Source organism: Zootoca vivipara, chromosome Z1, assembly GCF_965207765.1.
Source record: "Zootoca vivipara chromosome Z1, rZooViv2.hap1.1, whole genome shotgun sequence".
NCBI classification, from domain to species: Eukaryota; Metazoa; Chordata; class Lepidosauria; order Squamata; family Lacertidae; genus Zootoca; species Zootoca vivipara.
In genome coordinates, this window is record NC_142583.1 from 60,230,172 (window position 1) to 60,245,919 (window position 15,748).

Here is a 15,748-nt window from a genome sequence, read left to right on the forward strand (position 1 = left end):
TCCCGTTGCTCAGTCCCAACTCCTGCCAACCTAGCAGTTTGAAAGCACCTCAAAGTGCAAGTTGATAAATAGGTACCGTTACAGCGGGAAGGTAAACGGCGTTTCCGTGTGCTGCTCTGGTTCGCCAGAAGCGGCTTTGTCATGCTGGCCACATGACCTGGAAGCTGTACGCCAGCTCCCTCGGCCAATAGAGCGAGATGAGTGCGCAACCCCAGAGTCGGTCACAACTGGACCTAATGGTCAGGGGTCACCTTTAGGCATAATGACTGAGTGCCATACTAGGTGAGATGCTGAAGGAACAAAAAGTGTCTTTGTTTTTAACACTTGGAAGGCCATTTAGCTCAGGGCAAGGGTCCATAGCTCCATCGTAGATTATCTGCTTTGCATGCAGAAGGTCCTAGGTCCAAACCCCAGCATCTTTAGGTAGTCCTGGACCTGGGACAGACCTCATCTGAAATCCTGAATATTCTCTGCCAGTCGGAATAGACAATACCGAACTACACTGACCAATGTTCTTAACATGCAGGGTTTTAAAAAAATAAAAAAGATATAGCATCAGTTCAGGTAGTGTGTGTAATGATTATCAGGCCTACAGGAGGTGAGAGGGTGAATTTAAACAATTCCTCCACTGCTGCAGCCCTGAAAAGCCATCTGAAGTTGGCCACTGAGCCACAGTCCCTTCTCATTTCCCCATCTGATGCAGGTGCAAAACTGATCAGAAGAACATCTGGGTTTATGCACTTTAATTTTTAACTCAGTGGCAGGGAGTGGGAAGTAAAGGAATCTTTAAAAAGCTCTCACATCTATATTAAGTCTCTCCCTCACATGTATCTAAATATAGAGACTGATTTGCCAGACTTGTTCTCCCACCGGCTTAGCTCTCAGCTGAGCTTAAGGAGTACAGATTGTACTTGCAAAACGGGCCAGGGTGTATTTTACCACAAAATCAGAGCAACACACCCCATATATATATAGGTGTGGATATTTTTGGATGCAGTACTTTTGGTATGGATTGAAGAGAAAGCAGCAGAGAGGGTGTTTAAAGGCTGCTCCCCCCTTTACACGATTTCATGCCCGGAACATAACCCCCGCGTAAGTGGGGAGTCGTCACCTGTATACAAGTTTGAAGTCAACAGCACAGAATATAACTTTCAAGCCCATTGCTGGCCTTCCCCACTAGGTGGGGCTTGCTGCATTCCCAGGTTTGAAATTAGTTCAGTTAGCTGGAGTATTTGAGCGATTTTTGTTTTGTAATTTGTAAATTCACGAGCTACAGGGGTGGCATAGGGCTGCTGAACAGCAGAGACATTTTGAGAGAGAGAGAAGGTGGATTTCTGTTCTGAGATCTGCTCTGGAGGTGGGTGGAACGTTTCAAGTGGGGGACCACTCTTTATCCAGGGCAAGACACCCAGAATGACCACTGACATTGGTGAGTTGCTGCTGCTGCTCTTAACTTGGCTGTTAGAACTGTAACTTTTTCCTTGTGCCTTTTTAGAATGCAAGCCTGAAGGCAGTCTTAATACTGATCTTTGTAAGCTTCTCTGAAAGCCTTTTTTGGATAAAGGGCGGGGTATTGATGCAGTGGTGATAATGGCAAGTCCGCAATCTCAAAAGTTAAAAGAATTCACCTTCCACTTGAAAACTGGACAAATCCCCCCTCCCTTTCACAACTACTGGTACATGAATGTCCTGGTGAAAGTATGTGTGTGAACTTCAGCCAAACACTACTTTAAACCAATGATTTATCCATAACCAATTTCCTCATACCCAAATGAGTTGGTCAACAGAGTTATAGGAGCTTCATGTGTCTATGTGCATTCTAGAGTCCATGCTTAGTTCATATCAGAAGTATATAAATTGAATATGAACTATCTGAGCCAGGTTAGCCATTCGTCTACAACATTTTAGACCCTCGTTGTTGTTGTTTTAGACTCTTGATTTCCAAGCTCAGCTGAGAAGCTCACTTGGTGAACTTAGGTCTGCCGCTCATTCTTATCTTCCTTACAGGGTTGTTGCTATGAAGATGGGCAGAATGGAAATCCATGCATGTATGCCGCCTTGCCCCCTTGGATGAATGACATAGCCAAAGTATGGAAATAATGTTTGTTTGCCTGAGGCAATTAGAGTAGAAATTAGTGTAGTGAATCATCTTTGGAGATTTAATTGTTGATTTCAAAATGTGTTTTCTTTAAAACTAGACTATGGGTGGATCTCTGGGACCCAGGTGGCGCTGTGGGTTAAACCACTGAGCCTAGGGCTTGCTGATCAGAAGGTCAGTGGTTCGAATCCCTGTGACGGGGTGAGCTCCCGTTTCTCAGTCCCAGCTCCTGCCCACCTAGCAGTTTGAAAGCACGTCAAAATGCAAGTAGATAAATAGGAACCGCTACAGCGGGAAGGTAAACGGCGTTTCCATGTGCTGCTCTGGTTTGCCAGAAGCGGCTTTGTCATGCTGGGCGCATGAACTGGAAGCTATACGCCGGCTCCCTCGGCCAATAACGCGAGATGAGCGCACAACCCCAGAGTCGGTCACGACTGGACCTAATGGTCAGGGGTCCCTTTACCTTTACCTTATGGGTGGATCTACATCCATGGTTTATAACATTAAGGAAGGGTTAAGGAAGGGTTATCACAATGTATTTGGACATACTACTGGTATGTTTTGCCTGTTTCGTTAATAATACGTTATTAAAATGTGACACCAGATGGCGCTGCAGAGCAACCAGGGAAACTGTGTTGTTACAGTGGAAACAGGTAAGAAACATTTTTATTTTAACAGTATGCCCTGTGATGTTTAAGAGCAATATATCTAATATCATTCTAATAACGGTAAAAAGGTCAGTGTAGACCCAGCTTATGTTACGGTGTGGGATTGAAGATCTGTTACAGGTTTTTTCTCTTTAATTTATGCATTTGCCATCTTTCTATTTACACATCATACTTTCCCATCATACCTTGTTTCTGTGCATTCTTAATGTTGGCAGCACAGAAGAGTTCTGCAAGTAATTTTAAAAGACGGAACCAACACATGAGGTCTGGTGAGAAGACCACACTGGTCTCTTAGCATATAGCTCAGTGACAGAGCCTCAGCTTTGCTGGGAGAAGGTCCCAAGTTCAGTCCTTGGCATCTCCTGGTAGGGCTGGGAGAGACCTCAGTCTGAAATCCTGGAAAGCCTCTGCACTCATTGTACACAATACTGAGCTAGATGAACCAATGGCAGAAGGCAACTTCCTATACAGTCGTACCTTGGAAGTTGAAAGTCCATCCGACTTTCAAAACGTTTGGAAACCAAAGCGCGGCCAATCAGAAGCTGCGGAAGCCCCGTCGGACGTTCGGCTTCCAAAAATAGTTTGCAAACCGCAAACCGGAACAGTCACTTCCAGGTTTGCGGCGTTTGGGAGCCAAAACTTCTGAGAACTAAGCTGTTCGAAAACCAAGGTATTCCTGTGATAAGAACCATGCTGAGTCCTATTCATATAAGGTTTTGTCTTTTTATTTAACTCACAATTGTCAACAAAATATACATTGCAACAGTAAATCCTTTGGTACTACAGTATCATGAGATGCAACATTCACTCCGATTGTAAAGCTAGATTTCTCTCTCTCTCTCTCTTTCTCTCTCTCTCTCTCCTCCATCACAACCCCCTATGAGACAGAGCAGGAAAATATGCAGCAAGAAGGGCTTACAGTTCTATAATGGACAGGACAGCTAGTACTGCACATTTAAGGTTGACATCCTCAGCATGTTTACCTAGCAGTAAGCATGCACCAAAATCAGTGGGGCTTACTTCCAAGTAAACATGTGCTGGATCAGGCTCTGCATTTGCCTGCTTACACACTGCTGCCGATAACTGCTACGATTGCTGAAATCAAACGTGTGATATGCATAGAACTGGGAGCAAACATTCAAGTAGAAATTGCATTGCCTTTCTCACACTCCTCTCTTTCACGCACTCAGCAAAACAAATTTGAAAAATATATATCCCAGGAAAAGCCACCTGTTATGAATTTGGGCTCCGATCCTAGCTGCACCCGCACATGCGAAAAATCTGGGGAGTGCTCTTAGGTAAGGTGTGGAGACAGGAGCCTGCCTGTTTATCCACTTAGAGGGTGACCTCATTGTCCTCAATGCTGTGGCGATCTTCAGCGCTGTGGTGGCGATCTTCAGCACTGAGGTGGTGATCTTCATCGCTGTGGTGGTGATCTTCATCGCTGTGGTGGTGATACTGAGTGCTGTGGTGGTGGTCCTCAGCACTGTGGTGTTTTTCAGCACTGTGGTGACCCTCAGCGCTTTCGAAAGTTTGGTTGCTGACATTGTCAGCATCATGGTCATGATGTACCTGTTGGAGTGCCCCTCTGTGGGCCTTCTTGTACTCTCTGCTGTCATGGCTTTCCATGGATATGTGTCTGCCATCGTGGTAGCTGTCGTCATGGGGTTCCTCGGCGCCCTCAAGTTTCTGGCGGCTGTCGTTCTCCGTGCTTTCACCGTGGACCTCGTGGCTGTCTCTCAGGTGACTTGCGTCATCACTTTCAAGGCTTGTGTCGTGGCTCTCGAGGGAATGTCCCTTGGGGGAATGGGATTCACGGCTCTCCACGTCTGGGGTGCTGTCCACGTCACCCGAAACATCGTGAGAATCAAACTGTAAGATCCACAAAAAGGAGGACAATAAATGGCCACCCAGAAACAGGAGGGAGAGCTATACTATTGACTCACAGAACAATTGTTATCTCCAAATACGTTTTTCTCATAGCAGACCCACTGAAAGAACCCAAGTTAGCTATGTCTATTCATTTCAATGGGACGACCCTGAGTAGGACAAACATTGGCTACAATGCTATGCCGTAAAGGTAAAGGTACCCCTGACCATTAGGTCCAATCGCGGATAACTCTGGGGTTGCGGGGCTCATCTCACTTTACTGGCCGAGGGAGCCGGTGTTTGTCCGCAGACAGCTTCCGGGTCATGTGGCCAGCATGACTAAGCCACTTTTGGAGAACCAGAGCAGCGCATGGAAACGCCATTTACCTTCCCACCGGAGTGGTACCTATTTATCTACTTGCACTTTGGCGTGCTTTTGAACTGCTAGGAGTTGGGACCGAGCAATGGGAGCTCACCCCATCGCGGGGATTCAAACCACCAACCTTCTGATTGGCAAGCCCTAGGCTCTGTGGTTTAGACCACAGCGCCACCCACGTCCCCATGCTATGCCTACTTGGAAGTAAACCCCATTGCATTCACAGGGACTTTACTCTCAGGTATGTGTATATATATATAGGATTGCAGCCTTAAACAGGTTTAGCAGTCATCCTCTTTCTTCAGGAAGCTGTAGAAATGGACAGAGCAGCCTAATTTCACCCTGTTTCTGGATGCATACTCACCACACTTTTAAACCACCCCTCTGCAAAGAATTATATATATTACGGTCCCAGACCAGTTTTACATGCCATACCAAATGAGCATAAAACACGATAGAATTAAATTTGGATTAACAATCAAATATAACAATAAACAATACGAATATGGCAGCAATTGGAAATGTGGTTTAGGTCTTCGTCTCTAAAATATTATCTAGAGTTTGCATCTGAGGTCTTAGTCTTTGTAATTGTACAGCTTGTTCCCTGAGTTTTATGGCAGCCGTGCAAAATTTGGCCACCCTTAGTGTGATCTCTGGATCCTTGTCCTCTAACATAAATCTTGATCACCTCCATGACTGAGTCGCAAATAATATTGGGAATTACAGTTTGTTAAGGGTGCTGGGAGCTGTAGCTCTGTGAGGGGTAAACTAAAGTTTCCATGATTCTTTGTGGACGGGGCTGTATACATTTGATGCCTCTGGTGCTCAGGCATAGGCCTGTCCTGTTCAGTTTGCATTTTTTGAAAGAATGCATGAAAGGTCCACACTTTTTGTACACGCTTTTTGCATAACCCTCCCCACACACTTTTAAGAAGATAAAATATGTGTTTTTTCAGTCCTCTCATTTGAAATATATATGCATTTCTGTGTGTAGATTTTAGGTTATAATACACATTGTATGCACACATTTTGTGTGCCAAAACTGCACCAGAAAATCCGCTGTGAAAAGCAGATTGAATGAATTGCTCCCCATCCCTAGGAGGAATCTCTAACAGAACATTCTTAGCAGTTCAGTTTGTTACTTCTACCCCAGAGCACCCAGGGTGGCTTCCAAATAAAGAATAAACTACATTATAAAGTAAAATCAGTGTTTATAAACAAACAAACAAACAAACAAACAAACACAATAAATAATCCAAACTACCTTCACCAGACTATAGCTCCTAAATTTATTATGCCCAGATAGTTATAGTAGCATAGAACAGGGCTGGGTAGGTCAGTAAACTTTATAGCAACCTTATGTTTTATTTTTAATTGAACTCTGTATTGGGGAACCTGGCAAAATTTCTTTTTCTTCTGGAGTTTTCATGCTTCCAAAAACAAAAAACATGTCTCGTTTAACTAAATTTTAAGACTGGGAATCCCAGAGATTTTGCTTTTCTTTCCTGGGATTGCTAGGAGTTTTGAGAAGTCTACCCACCAGATTTTTATTTTATTGCAGGGAATTTCCTAAAAGAGCATTACTACTTTTCCTTCCAAGCCTTCTTTGTAACATCTTGCTTCCTGTTTCACCTGGCACCTTCACAGCAACCACAAGCGATGCTTTTCAAATACGCAATGTTTTGAATATCTCTGGCTTGCAGAAGCTTCTGTGAGACGGATGGACTTTTAAAACTGAACATTTGCTTCCTCTTGTGCGGTTAGGGAAGATGAATGGAAGGAGAATGAGTTGCTATGGGTTCTAAAAAAGAACACCCAGACAGACGTACCATAGCATTGCTGCCCCAGGGGAATTAAACCATAACGGCTATAGAGTAAGAATTCTGCTGGCAAAAATGTGTGAACCGTAACAACGGCAGGTGGGTTATATATTTCTAAAGAGGTCAACTAAGGAGGTACATCTGTAGCATTTACCTTTCCATGTCTTTTGTGTGGCTTTAGGGATTCCTCAAAATGTAACAGGTCAACTTTTGCCTTCATTCCGTAAGGTACATCTCCTCTGCCAGTAAAGACCTCAGGAGTGACAGGCAAGGAAAAAGGAGCCTCGGTAGGGTACTCTGTGACGCCGTTCTCGTGCGACTCATCTGACTCATCAGAATCGTCGTGGTCATCATGGTCCACATCACTGTGGTGGTCGTCGTCATCTTCCCTGCTCTCGCTTTGAGGCACTTGCAGAAGGGTCTGCAAGGAGAGAGAAGCAACCCAGTATTACAGGATCCAGAGATGTAACACTCAAAACATGTTTATAGGCCTGGGTGTGCCCGATGACTGCACAACACAAACACAAGCCTTGGGGGAGGGAAAGAGGTGAAAATATTGGGAGGTATGTGGTATGTGGAGGGGAGAATTAGTTACTACATGTGCAATGTATATATTGCATAAGGCATAATTTTATTAATTACACAAAATGTAAGCATTTAGTACAATTTATACCAAGTAATTAAGTATAATGTGATGTTTTGACGCAACACATAATATGAGTGGCGTTTTATTGTTTATGTTCACTTGTTTAGTACACCGTTTGCTTAATTGTTTCAAATAATTATTTCAAAACCAATGGTTTTTCATGTAAATCATCAACATGCTTTATCTTAAATGAATAAATATTGCAGAAAATAATAGTATGCAACTATTATTGCTCTATATAAAACCTAAAATTTATGTTTATTAGTTCACAATTTAACATACTGAGAATTAAATGAGTCAAATCCCAATGTTTTTATCACTCGTAGTGAGGCAAAATTTCAATCTGTAGGAGCAGGGTCTAAATAATTAATCGATTTGTCCCAAATTTGAAATTTGACTATGTTTATACCATACGCCTGAGATAAGATCAAGGGAGGAAACATTTTTGAATTTTTTTTTTATGACCCACCCTATTAGTTAGGCACCCATCCTGTCTGCTGAGTGTCCTCTGCAGATGCCTTTATTGTACTACCTTTGTAAACCAAGAGAATCCTTAAGAAAAATTAAAAATAAAACAAAAACACTAATGCAAACTCAGTCTCTGTTTCCTAATATGCAGGTTTCCGCCCCAGGCCATGTAAACCCCTTCCTATGCTTCCCGCATTGTGGGGGAACAGTGATCAGCCGGTGGATGGAAGTGAAGGACACATGGATGTAAGAAAAAATATTCTACGGTCGAAAGTGAAAGGCACACGGATGAAACAATATTCTACGGCAGGGCTGGGGAGCCTGCAGCCTTCCAAACTTTTGTTGGATAATTGGTCATGCTGGCTAGGGCTTGATGGGAGTTGAAGACCAACAATGCTGGGGAGAACCATAGGTTCGCCACCCCCGTTGTACAATCCTTCTAGTGGCAGCACTGACGCAGGGGTTTCGTACTTAAGATGTGCATGGTTGGGGGGAAACTTACCTGTTGCTCAGTGATCTCATCGCTTTCTTCCGAAGACGGAGAGGCCTGAAAATGAAACAGTTATTTTGTGAAGGCTTGTTTTACACCCACACCCACACACACCATGATCCCGCTGATATTTTTTTTAAAAAAAGTCATTTCAGAAAAGGTCACGTCTTAAAATCAGAAAACGTCAAAGGAGTAGTTTTAGGACAGACAAAACGTCTCTGCGCACTGCATGACTGACTAATAGGAATTGCTACACAATGCAGTGATGACCAGTGGCTCAGACGGCTTTAGGAGAAGATTAGTTAAATGCAAAAGGGTAGGTTTATAAAGGGCTCTTATCCTTGACAGCTAACTGGAACCTCTGGATTTAGAGGCAGTGATGCTCTGAATACCAGGGGACAAGCACAGAGGGAGAGCTATTGCCTTTAAGCAGTGCCTGGAGGCTTCCCAGAACGATCTAGTTGGCTTCTGTTGAGAAGAGAATGGAGGCGGCAGGAATGTCCTTATCTGGTCAAGTGATTGATAGGTGTTTGGGTTTGGATTCAATTGGAAAGTAAAAAAAAAAAGACAGAAACACAAAATGAATAGAAAAGTGACCAAAAATTAAATCTAGGAACCCATACAGAGTCCGAGGCAAGCTAAAAGTTAGTCGTGACTAACGCCCAGTGGGATTTCCACATTGATCCTATGCATCTTTACTTGGAATAAAGTCCCACTGAGTTCAATTGAACCTATTTCCAGGTAAGTATGCACAGAATTGCAGCTAGATTGGGATTTTATCTAGATGTGGAAAATTATCTCTGCTGAAATTTTCTTGGACCAAGAACAAGAGCAAATTATCTGAACGGTTGCCTACCTACATGGATAAAAGAGTACTGGTTCTAGATTCAATCCCACTATCCTCTCTTTGCATTTTGGTACAGTATAAAGGTAAAGGTACCCCTGACCGTTAGGTCCAGTTGCGGACAACTCTGGGGTTGTGCGCTCATCTCACTCTATAAGCCGAGGGAGCCGGTGTTTGTCCACAGACAGCTTCCGGGTCATGTGGCCAGCACGACTAAGCCGCTTCTAGAGAACCAGAGCAGCGCACGGAAACCCCGTTTATCTTCCGCCAGAGCGGTACCTATTTATCTACTTGCACTTGACGTGCTTTTGAACTGCTAGGTGGGCAGGAGCTGGGACCGGACAACAGGAGCTCAACCCTTCGTGGGGATTAGAACTGCCGACCTTCTGATCGGCAAGCCCTAGGCTCTGTGGTTTAGACCACAGCGCCACCCGCGTCCCCCTCAGTACAGTATCAAATGTTGGTCATACTCAGAATGGACCCATTGAAATTAATGGGCGGGCCAAATTTTGGTCCATTGATTTCAATGTGAGTGCAACTTAGTTGGGTACAACCACATTTTGATTCTTTATGATTCTTTAGAGATAGCTTCAACTTGATGGAGAAGAAAGGCTTCGTACCGGCTGGGAGGACACCCGATCCTCTTGAGACTCGTGGCTGTTCACATGCTCCGGGCTGTGCTCCTGGCTCTGCGAGTGATGGTGGTGATGCCCGTGACCGTGGTGTTCATGATGATGCTTGGCAACCTTCAACAATACAAAAAAACCCAATGTTGGCATTCAACGTGCAACATTGCAGAGCTTGGCTAGTGCAGAAGGGGAACCAGGGCCTGGTAAATGGATACCCACCCCAGAACTGCGAGAACAAGGTGGAATAGTTAGCAGAATTCAGATCCTACTGCAGAAGTGTTAGGGATGGTTGAAAATAAGTCAGCTAGTGCCACCTTGAAATTAGTATTGGCCATATCAAGGGCTGTGTGCAGTTCTTGTATCCACCATACATTGAAAGCACTTCCTCTCCCCGAACTGTGGTTTCCCCTCACAAAGGTACAATGCTCAGCATCCTTAACAAACTACAGTTCCCAGGATCCTTTGGGGGCGCTTTAAATATATGGTATGAACACAGCCTGAGGAAGATGCGGGAAAGTCAACAAAAGTGACTAACTGTTCAATCTTCTGCATCTTTACTCAGAACAGAAGTAATTCTCGCTGTGTTCAGTGGGGCTTACTCCCCAGGAAGAGAGGGTGGGACTGCAACTGAGGGGATGGAAGACGCTCCACTTGGAAGCAGGTCATTGCTTTTGCTTGTCTTCTCAAAGGGGGCACATGAATTCATGAAAAAGAGAGCCCCATGTTGGCCCAGCCTTATGTAATAGGTGTGTGGATCTCAGAATCGTGGAATTAATCCCGAGCTGTGATATAATAAACCCAAAAGTAAAATGAATGGACTGCTAAAAGGATTAGGGGGGGGGGAGAACTTACATGATAATCTTCAAAACTCTTTGAATCATCATGGTGTTTGCCAAACTTTGAAAAGAAATGCGGGGGAATAGAGAGTCAGTATCGATTCACTTATTCTGCATTATGGAAATACGTGCTACTCATGGCGTAGTTGTTGTATTTGAATTGTACTTACTGGAGCTGCCAAGGCGATGGCGAAGAGACACATGCACAGCATAGCAATCTTCATCATGATGGATTTGCAGTTGACTGTTCAAAAACAAAACAAACACTTCATTCTTAGGACCAGTCCAAATGTACAGAGATAGTAGTCCTCTTGGATAGTACCATCTCAGACTTCAAGAGGGAGATAGAATGTTTGCCTAACATACAATTCTGCCCAATATACACATTTTTACAAAGCACATTTCCCCGTTATTTTTATTTCCACTCATATATTTGTATGTTATTTTAATATGCATCTTTTAAAAAAATATTACAAACTTTATTGAAATTATAAGCATTATTATTTTTTGCACACATATTATTTGGCTAGAGAACTGCACTGCAAAATCTGGAGGATTTCCATGTTTCACTTTGCATATTGTTTTGGAAAGTGGGAATCAAGTAGATCCACTTTTAAATGTGGACTGAATTAAATTTCTCTCCCATCTGTAAGTTTGCATGTGTGACTCAGCTTTTTCACATTTCCTTTTCTCAGGAAAGTGTGTGTACTACAGAAAGCTACTGCACATAAGCAAAGAGGCTAGCATTCTGTCTGTAGAAGTTTCTTCTAGGTTTTGCACCCTGATATAATATTTTCCCTCCAAATATTATTCCAGGAAAATACCATATCAAATAAGAATCAGTTCCCATTGGTTTCCCTGTATTTATGCTATCACTTGACAAAGCTAATCTGAGCAACAGAAGAGAACTTAGGCTGTCTAATAACATCAGATAAAAGGGAGTTAGATTGACTTCTCAATTCAGCACTTTGTTTGGGCTGAGAGATGAAAGAACTGAACATATGACCTCTGCAGATAAGATGCCCTTGATATGGTCTGATTCCAGGCCATGACTGCAGTGGGAAAAATCTCTATCTACTGCATATGTGGTGCTGCAAACATGGGCGTGGGAAAGGCCAGCCCCCTAGATCAAGTAAAACAATAGAAATACTTAACTAACGGACCAATCACGTTGGTTCTGCGCTCCCCCCAAAAGTCCTGCCTCCCCTAACAAAAATCCTGGCTACGCCCATTGCTGCAAACAAGGTCAACATTGGGAGTTGAAATGACTGGGCATCTTCTGAGTCTCATGTCCCAGCAGAGGCCCCTCCAGCAACCCCCAGCGCAGCCTTTCCTTAACCAGAGGACCTCCAGAACTTTTGGACTACACTTCCCATCAGCCCCTGCCAGCATGTCCAATGGCCTGGGATGATGGGATTTGTAGTCCAAAACATCCGGAGGGCACCAGGTTGCAGAAGAGTGCAATAGAGCCTCTTGGTCCTACTCCTTTGTGCTGTTGCTACCAGTTTACTTATACTGTCTATAAGTGAGAGCCGTGAGATGAGAGCAAAGTGAAGGAGCATCCTGTCTCTGTCCCTCTGGGCAGTGATGTGGAATGGGTCCAAAGGGGAAGGACTAAACAAATGGGCAGCAGCAACGGTGATGCAGAGGAGAGGGACTACTTAGGAAGGCCATCTTTCCCAAGCCTTCCCTGCAAAACAAAAAACAAAAACCGAATATCCCCGGAGACTGCAAAATTTACTTCCTAGATTCTGCTGGAATGTTTCATAGAGTTGACTGTTGGCGAAAATGGAACAAACCCCCCACTTTCTGGTTCCAAGATCTAGCCAAGTTGCCTGCCAAAGGGTAACTCTTTGAGATTCTACCAAGGAGCTGACAGTGCTCACAAATAATATAATAACCAACAGGGCAGTCCTATATTCATATACTCAGAACTCAAATTCAATGGAATTTACTCCCTAGTATCTGTGCTTAGTATTGCAGTCGGAGTCGATGAATGAAATAAGCACCAAGAGCAAGCACAATATTGACAAAGATTTGCATTGTTACTACATCTTCTGCTACCCTGCCTTTTACATGTGGCTTGACTCATTTGCCCGAGGCATCAAGAGCTGTTCGTTTTGCAAGAACCTTTCAATACCGCTTGCAACTGTGGAGCACTGCAGTTTGAATTGCATAAAGCTATTGGATGGTGTCAAATGTGGGATTAAATCTGTAGGCTCTTGGTAAATTCCACTTCTATGGATCTACTATCCTCAGCATAGCTCAGTCAGTAGAGTATGAGACTCTTAATCTCAGAGTTGTGGGTTCAAGCCCCATGTTGGGCAAAATATTCCTAGATTGCAGGGGGTTGGACTAGATGATTCTTGTGGTCCCTTCCAACTCTACAGTTGTGTGAGTCTACGAGTCTAATTCTCAGTTAACTTATTCCAAAGTAGCCCACAAGGCACTCTGTGAGATTTAAAGCTTACAGACTGCAAAAGGACATATACTATTTTATTTAAAAAACCTCTGTCTTGCTCAAGAATATTACAGTCCAATTGAATTTACTGATTTTCGCTCCATGCAGATTAATGCACAAATTCTATGAATTTCCACAAACATCAGAGCGCCAGAGTATTGTTGGAGGATAAAAATATAAGAGGAAAATTCTAGAAGAGATAATTTCCATGGGATGTCCCAACTCATCAGTCAACAGATTTTCTCTCTTTCTCTGACCTTGCTGCACATTAATATGCATAGGAACCTAAAGCAGAATTTTAATTATAAGTTGGTTTTGTAACTGATCCTTCCTTCAAAGGCATTTGGAAAGAACAAGCTGAAATTTCCAAATCAGGAAGGATCGCATTGCTCAGTGTGGCACTGCAGGGGAAAAAACTGATGAATCAGGGCTCAGGGGACACCAGAAATTGATGAATCACGACGGAAGGCTAGGTATTAGCAACCAGGCTGATGGGAATGCTGGCACAGTTCACTATACATTACCCTTCTTCTCACAAGGTTAATGAGCACTTTTGCTAAGAGATAAAAATCGATGGGAGAACATTGCACCAAAATGTATTTGAGCAAAACCCTTGAAGAGCAAAGCAGGGGTGCTTTTTCAGAGATTAAATGCAGGAGTAATATAATGGCTTTTAGCTAGGTGCACAGTGATAATTAACTAGAAATTGCATGTGACTTGATACAAGAAGTTATAAGAACCTCCTTGGACAGGTTTAAAGTCAAGCCCAGACCCACCGGGCCTCTGATCCCAATACATGTGAAATAATAACTGAGCACGTACAGAGTGATTTCCCCCACTACCAAGTGATCACTCCCTGCATTTGCATTTATGGGACTAAGGAAACAGATTGTTAGTTATGGTTGCCAATTGTTTTTCCTTGACAGGGCTATTCTGTTTTTTAACAGTTGCATGGTAGGCTGAATAATCAGCTCCTATTTCTGTGCATTAGGTGGCTGTTAAAGGCATAGAAAACGCCCCACCCCAACATAAAGCAGTTGGCTGGCAACCCTAGTTTCCAAAGCACAGAATTTTGAATTTCTGACAAGCTTATTTGTTATATCTTCATCCTCCTCTTCCCCCATGTTATTCTCGCAACACAACCCTGTGAGGTAGGCTAGGCTAACAAACAGTGAGTGGTCCTAAGTCACCCATTGAACTTCATGGTTGAGTGAGGATTCGAATCCTGCACAGTCCTAGTCCAGCACTCTAACCTTTGACCCACACTGGCTATCTGCGTGTAAACCCCTAGACCTCAAATATTATAAATTTAGCATCAGTGATGCTGGAAATGCAAACTACATCTTGTGCCAAAAGTGTGTGGCATTGGGGGTTGGCAGCGGTACAAATGAGGAAGACAAATCTATGTTTTTAAGTGGCAGGTTCTGCTTGGCAGTACTCTCTCTCTCATAAACCACTTCCTCTCCGAATCCCTAAATATTCTCCCTAGTGCAGGCAAAAGAGGCGTTGGAAATTATTTTTAATGCTGTGCACTAAAAGTCTTTCTTTCTCTGCCCCGATACTCTGAAGCTGGAGGAGTTTATACATTCAAAGCCTCCATCTAGTACTGCTGGACTGCTTTCAGCTTTCTGGAAAAATAAGAAGACTGGATAAAATAGGGAAAGCAAAGGGGAAAAGGCTCAGGTACCTTGCGTTTGTCTGGATCCGAAGCGTAGTCTGAGGCAGAGGTCTGCTGGTTTGTATGGAGAAGCTCAAGGCAATCCTCGGATCATTCACTCGGGTGGTGTGCGATCGTCCTTCTCCTGTTCTGTTGCTTTTCCGTCTGCAGACCTCTGGAATTTAAACTCTTCTTCCAGACACGAGCCGACCAATCCCCACGAGGCGGAAAGGATGAGGTCATGAGGTTTCTTGTCACTGTCCTCCCACCGTGCTCCTACATTTCCTTCTGGGGTTTGTGGCTTTCAAAGCAAACAAGAAACTACTCTATGGTTAAAGCCTTACTTATGTACAATCCCATTAACAGGCATTTCAGATCAACGCCCAGCATTCAGTCTTGAGCAAGAGGGCTTTAGGGTCAAAGAACTTTTCATGGCACTTGTCGGAAGGAGAAATAAAATCGGGAGGTAGGTTCCCCCTCCCCTTTTCATGGATAAGGAACGTCTTCATCTCATAACAAATCATTAGAGCGGAGGGTAGGGGGGAATATGAGCTGCACACAAACCTCAGGGAACAGTGGGGTGCAAATAGCATCTCTGAAACATAAATGACGAGGCAGCTCGGAATTAATCTGTACGGAAATAAATTCTTATAGATTTTATATTTAGGGAGCTTGGAAAGGGGAAGAAAGAAAGCAAAACGCCAGCTTTTGCAATAAGGTATTTGCCCCCCTCTCCTACAATGTGGCTGACCTCTATCACCAGTACTGGCTTATAAGGGTGGCCGAACCAAATTCTTGATCCTTCTGGTCCTCATTCTTCCTGTTCTTCCTTTGGGATCCATAACTTTATGTTACTACTAGTGATCCATCGCTTGGAAAAGGCAAG

General features: G+C 43.6%; 1 protein-coding gene and 1 long non-coding RNA gene across 2 annotated transcripts; one reads left to right on the plus strand and one right to left on the minus strand.

Annotated features, from left to right (window-relative positions):
- Nucleotides 1-1,198: 1,198 nt before the first annotated feature.
- LOC132592619 (uncharacterized) lies at nt 1,199-6,930 on the plus strand. Its single transcript, XR_009558114.2, has 4 exons — nt 1,199-1,429; nt 2,008-2,088; nt 2,703-2,751; nt 6,776-6,930. It is a non-coding gene; the product is annotated as an uncharacterized LOC132592619 (long non-coding RNA).
- Nucleotides 3,476-15,002, minus strand: SPP1 (secreted phosphoprotein 1). Its single transcript, XM_035113201.3, has 7 exons — nt 14,893-15,002; nt 10,915-10,988; nt 10,761-10,805; nt 9,900-10,025; nt 8,448-8,492; nt 6,986-7,252; nt 3,476-4,638 (listed from the first exon to the last, which is right to left on the minus strand). Exons 2-7 carry the CDS (start codon nt 10,969-10,971, stop codon nt 4,102-4,104), a joined length of 1,077 nt encoding a protein of 358 aa, XP_034969092.3. The 5' UTR covers nt 10,972-10,988; nt 14,893-15,002; the 3' UTR covers nt 3,476-4,101.
- Nucleotides 15,003-15,748: the final 746 nt, after the last annotated feature.